The sequence below is a fragment of the Hakea prostrata genome, chromosome 1 (genome assembly GCF_041222555.1).
Source record: "Hakea prostrata isolate BN-2017 chromosome 1, UWA_Hpros_2, whole genome shotgun sequence".
In the NCBI taxonomy this organism is placed as follows: Eukaryota; Viridiplantae; Streptophyta; class Magnoliopsida; order Proteales; family Proteaceae; genus Hakea; species Hakea prostrata.
The window spans coordinates 73,272,221-73,284,207 of record NC_142600.1 but is presented as its reverse complement, the minus strand read 5'-3'; the positions used below and the strand labels follow the sequence as shown (position 1 = coordinate 73,284,207).

The following is an 11,987-nucleotide window of genomic DNA, read 5'->3' as shown; positions in this document are numbered from 1 at the left end:
TCCTCATCCGGTTTCCTGTTGAGTTTTATCCCACCACAAGCAAGATAATTTGATAATGTACAAATAACAGCAACAATAGCCATTAATTAGGGCCTTTTTCTTTTTTGGTAATCACCATTAATTAGGGATTCAACTACTAGGGATGCTACATGTTACCCGAATTATATCATATATCTGTACACATCATAGCTGCTGGATTCAGTACTGTTTTGGATTCTAAAGCCTCAAATCAGAACCCAAAAAGATTAAAGCTGGATCATTCATTTAGTTCCCCATACAACTGGCATAATTCATGACATCACTTGCAAACACAAGAAAGAGAATAGTAAAGAAAAATTAATTAAGCTTAAACAAGATATGGAAGCAATAAGGGCAAAACAAATTCTACCAAAAAAAATAAGGGCAAACAAAGCAAAATGTTTGCTAATACACCCTGTAAAACACATCAATGTGTGCGGAACACTAAAACACCTATCTTAAACCTACCCAGCAAAGATATTGCATAGTAATGTAAATGCACTGAAAATTTTGAAGGGCTTTCTGCTTAGCGGATGCAACAAACTGTTTACATTGTCAATCCTATCATTCACCTCCACGAAACCTTGCAGTCCAGGCATCCAAAAGAGATACTGTAGCCACCATCAATGGAACTGGTAGGCTTCTCAATTCTGACAGTCAATCTATAAGAACAAACCTAGCTATTGCAAGATGATGAACCTTTAAAACTCTACTATGAGACCATAATCCTTTCTTTTCCAACAATATAGCATTTGACAACTTAGGAAGAAGAAGAAAGTTTTGTCATCAATTAATATGCCACATCCACAAAATTTTCAAAACAGACTTAGAGAAAGAACACTCTTATACAGTGGTTGATGTGAGAGAAAGAGGAAATTGTATTCCAATTGAATGTTACCAAATACAATGTAAAATGTTCATAGCAGTATAACAAGGTCATGATCCATTTGGCCTATACATTGATATGCAGTATTACACAGCTCAAACAAGGCCACTGAAGGAATACAAACCGCATCAATCGGATGATAAGGAGAGTTCGTGGAATGAAGTCTACTGGCTGAAAGAAATACTACATGCACTTACAAATACTTTAGGCTTGAAAACGTGAACTCATCTGGAAGATTTTAATACACCATGTTATGAAGACACTAGCATCATTGCTACAAATGTCCCAGGTAAGATACATAGTTTACATACCAAGACAACAATCACCAATCCTTTTAGAAGGATCTATATTCCTTGGAAACAGTTAGCATCTGTAATTTGAATTTGAATTGCTATCTGAGGCATCCACAGGCAAAGGTGACCATGCCACATAGTCTCTGACCTCAGTCCTCCTCCTGTACACGACACCAGCAATAGCAATCATCAAGCTTATTCCAATGATCGAAGGCATAAAACCACTGGTATTTTCTAAAGGTTGCCTCTGCAAAATAGAATCCAAAGAGAGCTCTCCATCAAAACTACCCATGGAATTGTTCAATCTCATGATCTCCACCCCATTCAAAATTGCATTGACTCTAGAGGGATTGCTCAAACTCGAAGGGCCTATGCTTATGCTTAGAGCCTGCAAATTAGTGCAGTCAACAACGAAATCTGCGTAGTAAGGAGCAGCGAGCACTTGGCCTGTAAGCTCTGAGAGATCAAAATTTTTGTAGGCTACATGCCCATTGATGTAGACATCAAAATAAAGTAGATTAAGGGAGATACTGGCAATATCACAGAAATGCATCCGAACGAGGTATCGATAGCCGGAAGTCACTGGGAGGTTCCAAGTAATGTTAAAATCAGGCTTCGCAACATTAGCATCATTCATAACTCTCGCAGTGTTGTAAACGCTGTCTGGAGCAACCTCACGGCTTGCTCCTCCTGGGATGTACTTAATCCGGCCGGTCGTGTAAACGGATTTTGAAGTGGCATTCAGATACAAGAACCCATCATCAGGAATCCAAGTTCTCCACAAGGAATCATTAAAAGGGGTGACCTTTGGACCTCCAACATTGAACCTGTAAACAGTCTCCAGCGCCTGCTTGGTCAGCCCCGTGTAATCGTCAATCCCCTGAGGTTTTACCAACCGAGCTGTGTCGGCGATGAGATCTCCAGGCGCAGAAATAACTTCAATGGCATTCACAAAGGCAAGAGAAGATTGGGATGAAGGTATGAAGGAAACAACAAGTTTCTTACTATCGACCCAGATAAGATATTCCTTCAAAATAGGGTTTTCAATGGCAGATTGACCCGTGAAGTCGCTCAAGAGCAAGAATTGATTGGCGGAGACATGGAAGCGAGCGTTGGATAAATTGAAGCGGGTGGCAGAAAAAGTTCGGAAATGTAAACGTACCAAATGAGTGCCTTTCTGCTTGATCTCGAACTCGTAATTGGAGAGTTTCGTGAAAACCCTAGCCGTGTGGTAAAGAGGGGAGATAGAACCCAGAGAGGGGTTTTGGTCTTCGAGGGAAATGCTTCGTGTTGCGGCCAAGAAAGCCGATCCTAGCTTGGAGTAGTCACCAAGGAAGTTCCGGTGGTCAACATCGACGGTAGGTTCGCCGTTGGATCCACAGTCGATGAGATAATTATCTACCGGAGAGAAGGCGCAGGAAAGAATAGTGGACAAGGAAAGCTGAAGAAAGAAAAGCAGCAGGAGAAGAAGATTAAATTTGGAGTTGTGAGTGAGATCACCCATCTGAGGAGCTGCAATTTGGATCAGAAACCAAATCACAGGCCACCGATTAAATTGAATCGCGTTACCGTGATAATTCTGCAAGAAGAATTTTTCCTCTGTATCTTCTCCGATCGTTCTCTCCGTGCGCCGTGTTTTTTGGGGTCGTTTGCGCGTTCAACCCAGCTCAACCAATCTGATCCACATCCACTCGTCGGCTTCTGCTTTTCTGGCTTTGTGGGTCCCACTACGCTGTTGGATGCTTGTAACGAAGAACCAGAGAGCAGCCCCATCGACACGTTTCTCGACCGCGTTTGCCAGCTGTAATAGCGAGGCAAATTTGTGAATCGGGCCCAATGTTTTGAAGCGTGGTTTTGGTGATGATATGTCCAAGGTCATCCAAAGCCCATCATGGATTCTATTAGACACAGGTTGGGCTTACCAATAACTTAAGCCCATATTTAAGACCATTCCTCAGTCTCTGAATTTAGACCAAGCCCACTGTGTGGATTTAAGAAGTACAACTGGGCCTAGTCATCTGGATCCTCAAAAAGAGGGACTTTGCTTCAGTTAATGCGCACGATCATCAAGCGAAACACTTGGGTTTGTCGAATCAAAATCTCGGTCGATCTTGACCGTTGAAATCCAATGGTCGAAATTGAAATTTTGATCGACAGTCATGACTGAAGCAATTTCACAAAAAGAGTTTAAAAGGGGAATAACCGGAGAGGAATCTTTATATGTTATCAACTTGAGAGACCCGTCAAGTAATTTACTTGGAGATAGTAGAAGAACCATGGAAATTGCTTGGATCACGTATGACCATCAAGCTGAGATTTCAAACCGTCAAATCCGAAATCTCGGTCTAAATTGAATCTTGATCGTTGAATTTCAATGGCTGAGGTCAAAATTTTGACCAGACGGTCCATAGTGTGTGGTTTGATAGTCTTGGGCATTTAATGTGCAGGACCCAACAAGCATATACATTAAAGCCACTAGGTATTTGAAATAAATGTGTCACAGGCGACTGAGGACTATTCATCGCTTTTTTTTAGATCATTTTGTTTTTTTATCTTTAATGGTTATTCTGACTCTTAGTTATGGAGTTGTTGTTGGGTTGATGTCTAGCTTGTGATTTCAGTTTTGGTAGCTGTGGCCTTTCAGGGATATGGTAGGGGTGTTAATGGGTTGATTTGGACCTTCTTTAATGCAAGAATGAAGCTTCACCCATTTCAATATCTTCTTGCTTTTTCTGAACGTTACCACGTCGATAACCCTTCTTACCAAAAAACATTAATGTCGATAAGCCCAGAACTGAGCAGAAGGATTGAAATCTGCCATGATTATCCAATTCTCAAACCTATGAAGTTGTAAGAGCTTCGTTCATTGCAGTTCGAACTCCTTAGCTAAGGCTGTTACTTATTCTTCGTTGCAGAGGTAATACGAACAGATCTCGTGATGCCTTATCAACCTTTCTTGGGCTTGTTCCAGGGCTTCGCTGATAATTCTGGGATCTTCTAGGGTCGCTTGTTGCTGTTTCCAGTTTTGTGATTTTGGCATAAAGAAGATGATTGATGCAGATAGCCCAACCAAAACGCTTATAACGTGTGGGTAATTCATGGGGTCCTCTATATGTTGAAGCAGTGACCATGGAAGTAAATAAATCCTTGATGAGGATTCCTTTCTTCGACTTGGTTAACGACAACGATGTATAAGTTACTTTCTTTTTGTTCCAAAGGCTCGATTGTCTTTATCCTTTCCTTCCGTGGAGAGCGTGATTTAATATCGTATTTCTTTACGATTTTTCTATTTTCAATTTCAATTATCAGTCCCAACTAAGGGTGTCAATTGTGTATTGAAACTGTTTACCTGTATAGTATCAAACCGTTTGAAAAGTTGGTACAGCATGTATCAAAACCGAATTTTGAATCTAGGTACGGTACGATATCTAAACCGTGTTGCATTAGGAGTTATTTCTGTAATTTTACTTCAAACTTAAAACCCCAACTCTCTTCGTTTTAGACTTTTGTTTTTCCATTGGTATATATTTTTTTAAATGACATAAGCTTATGTTCTTGCCATTAGAAAACCTGATCAAAGTAACAAATTTTTGGGGGAGAAATGCAATCACAGCCAACTACTTCAATTTTGATATCGAACATAACTTCCATTGTCTTTGAGTGTCACTAGAATGGGACTCGATTGTATGTGTTAAAGCAATGTAACCTAAACGCAGTGGAATTGCAACAAGAAAAAAAGTAAATCAAGCAAGACAATACACCAGCATTTACTTTGTTCGATCAAATGACATACATCCAAAGATGAGTAGTAAACTCATCAGATCATGCAACAGCAAGAATCATGTTACAGCCCTAAGATCTTGAAGTAAGAATTATATACATGGACCAAGAGATAAAACACAACACTAAGGAATGACTACACTTGAAATCGTAGCCCAATCGAAACTTTATCTCTCTTCCTGCGCAAGCCAAGAACACCACAGCAAACCAGTGTCTTCAACGCATCAATAGCACAAGCTATTCAACCTCCATGAGAGCATCACCTAAGAAGAAGAAGTAGAACACTAGAGCACAACCGAAACACCACTCACACAACCAAGAACGAGAACCATAGAGAATGAGAGAGAGAGAAGATGAGAGAATCAAATGAATCGATTAACCCTAAACCCCAAAATACATAGCATACTAACATAAGGCTGAAAAGACCACTTTGGCCCTCTAACAAATAAATAAGACTCACTCAGTCCTAAGAGTAAGTAAAAGGACAAGTATACCCCTGTTTACATATACAACAGTATGCTCAAGGATTAAAGTATTCAGTAAATAAAGCATTAAATCAAATTGTTTATAAACCGCTTGTGGAGAGCATTATAAATTAGAACTCAATAGCATTTGGGATCACATTGGTTGGGTTGGCTGCAAATTTTTTTTACTAGACAATGGAAAATAGTAATGTAATATGCTCCAATCAATACTTTAGCTTTTTGTGACAATAAAAATTATACTGTATCATATAATGATCACTGCCGTTTTTTCGTCCCAATTTTATATCGAAACCATATCGTACCGTTTTTAAAAAATATTGTTCTCACACCATATCATATAAATTTGATACGGTTTTAATATCTAGCTTTGAAATGCGGTATGATATTGTACTGAATTGACACCCTTAGTCCCAACCAAGCTTGATTCAATTGCAATGAGAAACTCATGAAAACTTGCTATGCATTATTCTTAGTTTCCAAAAGCTTCCAATTTGATCTATAAACCAAAAGGCCATGCGTTGATCAATCTGAATTGAAACCCTCTCCTCACTTCTTGCTTAAAGAGAGAGAGATGGGGTGGGCAGTAGTTGCTCGCAAAGGATAGGAAGAAGATGGGCAATTCAAGGGTTGGGTATAAGAGAATATTAAATGGGATAATAAGTTATTTTATTGCCAAAAAAGCATTTAAGTCATTTTACACATCCACTTAATAGAAAATTCTAATGACAACTTGTAATTTTGAAAGTAGGTATCATCTTATTTAGGCCATAATAGTGGGTTCTATATAAAAAAGAAAAGAAAAAAAAGGAACACACATGATTTCAACACTAAAAGATTTGAGCTAATCAAACTAATTATGAAAATTTAGTTATGCTGCAAATTATAGACATGTCATTTATAATATAAAATCAAATAAAAGGAATAACAAAAAAAAAATCAAGAAAAGAAATGGTTAAAAGTCAAATAAAGAAAATAACAAAAAAATCGAGAGAAGCAGAGAAAATGAGTAAATAAAAAGGAAACAAAAAACCTAATTGTAAATTTGTAATCGTTAGGTAATTATTGAGAATTATATTTATATTCGTTATTTTTATTTTAAAAAGTATTTTTAAAATTGAGGGGGCGGAATAATGATATTTGACACGTCAGGTGAGGAAAAAGATAAACGAAACATTGAAAAAAATTTCAAAAACCGACCCCATGTAGTTTTGCCTCAGACAGTCAGACGTCGCTCGGCAAATCACCAATTTCACCAAGGCTGCGTTTGTTTGCTGGAATAAAGGTGGGGTGGAAAAATTCTTGAAAAGAGTGTAGATTTCTTACCTTTCCCTTAAATCGCAAAATGGTAGATTGTTTGGTTGTTTGAATCAAGGAAACTTGTCTGCTGATGTGGCGGCCCAACTTTTCCACCACATGCCATTTTAAAATCCCACATATTTGGTGGGACTTTGTGAGAAAGTTGGGAAAAGTAAAAAGTGGAACCCACCCTTATCACTTTTCCACAAAACCCTTTCTTTCCTTCTCCCTCACCCCAATACACATGGGACCCACATGTTTTTTTTCTCATCGCACCTTTGCAAAGAAAGACAGCCCAAGGGTTGCAAATCACCAAATTCATCAAGGGTACGGGCCTCAAGTCTTGGACGCAATATTTTTTTCGGTACAAAGGCGCTTTTTATATATAGGGATAAGGATATTACATATGCCGCTGGTAGGAGTGGAACCCATGACCTCTCCACTGAGAAGCAAGTTCCTAACCATCCTACTCCTCCTCCATTGGCATTACTCCTTAAGTAACTAATCAATGTGCTACACTTGGGAGAGATTCGCCCTTTGGCAAAAATTTGGCGAATTTTGTCGATTCCGCGCTAACATTTTTAAGAGTTGTAGATACAGTTTCAGCCACTTTCAGGTGAAGTCTGACATTTTCAGAGGTACAGACACAGTTTCAGGTGGACTTCAACATTTTCAGAGGTACAATGCAAGGTGCGAGCTCTGGAAAAGACTTTGTGAGGTTTGGAAGAACTCGAGCAAGAAGACGAGGATGAGGCAGCAATGGCCATAGATTCCACGTTTTTCGAGACGAGTCAGCAATTTTCACTTGTATTTCGTCAGTCAATCTTCCGAGGATATATGCAATTAAGGGTGTCAATTTGGTTAAAAAACCGTTAAACCGTACCGTACCGAACCGTTTAAACCTTACCATACCGTACCGTTTTCAAATTAGGTACGGTTTTTACCATTACCGAATTTGGTAATTCGGTACGGTACGGTTACGGTAAACAGTGTCATACCGTCGGTAAATACCGTTTACCGTACCGTTTTACCGATTACCGATTACCATTTACCGTACCATATACCGTAAAGATATTAACCCTTTTAAAGTTTAAACCCTAAACTTATGTCAAAGAGTCATGCTTCACTTCGAAGAATCAGAGGACAAGAGTCACAAAGATAGAGAACACTGCCAGTGTTGGGAGCATAGAGAGTGATATTATATAATGCTTGAGGTAAGTAACTAATCAAATGTTATAGATCTAATTAATTATTAACTACCCTTTCTTTTTTTTTTTTTTTTTTTTTTGTATATTGTTTTAGTGTAATTATTAAACGAAATTCAACGGAAGGTAGAGTAAATGAGATAAGTTTATTAATTATTTTATTATTTTTAAAATTTGTCTTCCCCCTCCCTTCATTAACAACAAAATAATTTTATTTTTTTTTTTTTTTTTTTTTTTTTTTTTTTTTTTTTTTTTTTTTTTTTTTTTTTTCCTTTCCTTTTTTTCTTTTTTTCCTTTTTCATTTTCCTATTTTTTTTTTTTTCCTCTCCCTCTTTTTTCTTTTTTTAAAAAAAAAAACACTTTCTTTTTTAAAAAACCATTTCATATAACAAAAAAAAAAAAAAAAAGAGGGAAAAAAAAAAAAAAACATAATAAAAAAACCCCCTCCTTGTGGGTTTTTTTGTAATCTTGTATTATTATTAGTGATTGAACCAACCGGTTTCTTTTGGTTCATGTGGTTCAAGTCTTATTATTAAGGCTGGGGTTTTGGTTCGCACGAGTTATGCAACTCGGTTTTTCTGATTTTCATTTGCTCTCTGCTACGGGTTCTTGAAGCATCTCTTGAGGGTTTCGTTCATGGCTTCCATCTTCGATCTTCTGTACCTATGGTTCTAGGTGGTTGTTGATCATGGAAAGATAGGGCTTCTGATCGTGTGAGCAAGGCGATCGTTCGATGGTCATATGAGAACCAGATACATTGTATTACTGGTTATATGTTCCTTGTCGTTTTCTTCTTTAGTTTGTAATCACCCAAACCTATAGTGGATTGGATTCACACTCGAGTCCCGAGACGTAGGCTCAAGAGCCGAACTCCGTCATCAAACACCTGTGTCTTCTTCTTCTTCTTGCTTCCAATTTCTTGTTAAATCACATGATCGGTTGGCTTGACTAGGTTAGGGTTTATAGGTTGATTAATTCAGTTGATTCAATAGATAATTGATATGAGGTAATCACCTAATGATAACGTAATTTGAGACCTGGGTACATCAGATTGGCATCAGAGCTAAGGTTACCTCGTGCCCGAGACATGGTGTTTCGGTTCATTTTTCGTGTGATTGATAATTAGATGGATTAGGGCTTTTGTTTAGTTCCTATATCTAATTCGATTCTATGATCTCATATTGCAATAGGTTAAATTATTGAATCATTTTTCCTGATTATATAATCTGTATATGCTTCTGCTTCTGCTGATTATAATTCGGATGATTCTACTGCTGGTTATATAATCTGTTTTTTATATAATTTCAGCAAGTGATAACCTGTTAGATTGATAACCTAATTTTAAAATATAGATTGATTTATTGCTTCTCCTGCTTACCATTCTGGTCTGCTGATAATTTTTGGTTCATTTCCAATGTTAATCTATATGAGGATTGGTGATTCTGATTAGATTAATTTGCTGAATTAATCTCATATGAATATAGGTTGATTTCTGTCATATGTTGGTCATATATACTACTGCTGCTCTTGTATGTTACCAGTAGGTATTCGGTTTTAATCTTTTTATGACCTGTTTTGACTTTGTAATTGTGATAATCTATGTATGAGATTTATTCTGTTTTTTATTAATTGTTAATTGATCACTGGTTATATAATTTCTGCTAGAATTTTATACAAGACTGCAGTAGTGATCTCAATTGATAACTTAGGCACTTTATTTGGTTTATATTGGCCTATTGAGTTAATAAATGTTTGATTAAATACTGCTGACACATGTATATGAGTAGATAATAAAATTGTGATTGATTAATTGTGTTCATTATATTTTTCAGAATTGTTTATATCAGTATTGTGATTTAATTCCAATATATACTGATTGTGTGTGATTTATCTGCTTCAAAGTGGAGTTAAGTAAGGGATTTGGTCTACCAGGGGAGGGCACTCCTCCCAGTGTGGTTAGTGTAGTTACCACAGGCTCTACTAGAGCAGTAGGTCTAGGGTTGAGTCCTAGTTACCTAAGTGTGGATACTCCTATGGGGGGTTCCAGGGTAGACATTGAGAAGTTTGATGGGACAGGGGACTTTGGGATTTGGAAGAGGAAGGTTCGAGCCTTAATGGCTCAACAGAAGCTCCTAAGATCAATTGATGACCCAGATGCTTTCTTTGAAAGTATTGATCCGGTCTTGAGGATCTGAAGTGATGGAGAATGCAATTGGATGCATGCTCGGAACATCACGGATGGGGTCATCGTGTGTCTTGATGATGAAGACAACACCCCTATAAAAGTCCGGAACAAGCTTGAGCGGATATACCGAAGAAGAATCTAGGTAACAAAATTTATTTGAAGGAGAGGTTGTATGGGTTTAAGATGGACCCTACAACTACCCTTGACAAGAACCTAGATATATTTAAGAAGCTTATTCAAGACTTAGCCAATACAGTGAAAAGACTAAATTGGAAAATCGGGACTTGTCTATTATCCTATTGAATTCACTTCATAATGATTATCTTGTTGTTAAGAACTCAATCAAATATGCTTGTCAAAACATTTCCCTAGAACAACTGATTGATGCCTTAAAGAATAGGAGTCCGAACTATTGGCTTCGGTATGACTAAGGGCGTGGGGGAGAATCTTTTGTTAAGGGTAAAGGCTCTTACAAACAAAGGAGACCCAAAGGGAAGGGAAAAGTATTTGAAAGTCATGAGAATAACAATAAGAATAATAATGGGAACAACAAGTCTGATGCAAACCTCAAGAGATGCTTCTTTTGTAAGAAAGTAGGACATTTTAAGAAAGATTGTTTTGCATATAAGAGAAACTGCAAGAAAATGAGACAACTAATAATAATGTGCCTAATTCTGGTGAAATAAACATGTTTGAGGTCCTTTGATGACCTAGGTGCTTTCTGTGTTAGCATAAACCTTGTTTTAAGACCTGGTTGTTTGGTTTTCCATTGGGTGCACACTTTGGTTTATCCTATTTTGTTCCTTTGTTAAAAGGAGGTGGTCTATTTATTTTTTAAGGTGATATGCTTGTGTAAGGAAGTTGTTTATTTTTCCATAAATCTGAGACAACATGTTTTATGCCTGTTTTTCTATTGGTTAAGATATACCTTGTTGTGTGAGAATTCTTGACCAATTATGATAGTGATGGCATGTTATGTATTTGTTGTTGTTTTGTACTCTCATGGATGCTTTTATTGGCATTGGTATACTTGTCTGACTGTTTTTGTAATGCTAGAGTGGTAATAGGTGGTGTTGAGACTGTTTATTATAGTTGGTTACACATGAGGATTCCTATTTCACTTGGTATAGCATTAGATATATCCCTGGTTTTTTTGGAGAGGTATAGTCTCCATGTGTAGCATGAGTGCTAGTTTTTTGACACATTGTTGTCAAGTGTTTGGAGAGGTTGGTCTCCAGGGGGAGATGTTTGTTCTCCAGTTCAGCATTGGTGCTGGTCTTGACATAGGTGTTGTCAAAAGGGTGTGTCCTCACAGGTTGGGGTTCACATGAGATTCAGGGGATATGGTTTGTCAGCTTGTATGATTTTGATTTGGGAGTAGTTATTGTCAGATTTATTGAGTTGTCTGGTAAGATGACTTGCACCAGTTTTATTGATTAGGTTATGTCTTGTTTGCAGTTATATTTTTATGTGGTCATTGAGTCCGGTGCGTTGGTCGGTTGTCAAGTTTTATTGAGTTTACTTCTTTTATCTCTGGTTTGGTTTCTACTCTAGGTGACCTAGATGTGTCTAGTTGTGACTTGTACCCGTCATGTGTAGTGAGTGGGTGAAGAGGTCTTGGTCCGGTAGTGGTAGTAAGCCTTGATGGATTGAGGAAGTGTTATTGCCTATTTGGGTTTGTTTAGAATATTTTCATCTTGTTGGTTAAATGTAAGGCTATTAGAATGTTTGCTATCCTGAGTTACTCTCTTCATTATTTTAATGGGTAATTGGATACTTGTTGTCTTTCTTTACTTTAGTGTGGAAGAAAGAAAGATTTGCAACTTCTTTAGGCATTTT

The 11,987-nt window shown here is 37.5% G+C and overlaps 1 protein-coding gene across 1 annotated transcript; it reads right to left on the bottom strand.

Annotated features, from left to right (window-relative positions):
- Positions 1 to 878: 878 nt before the first annotated feature.
- Positions 879 to 2,896, bottom strand: LOC149029924 (receptor-like kinase). The gene has a single exon (XM_089142246.1). The coding sequence runs from the start codon at positions 2,699 to 2,701 to the stop codon at positions 1,268 to 1,270; it is 1,434 nt and encodes a 477-aa protein (XP_088998372.1). The 5' UTR covers positions 2,702 to 2,896; the 3' UTR covers positions 879 to 1,267.
- Between the last annotated feature and the right edge of the window lie 9,091 nt (positions 2,897 to 11,987).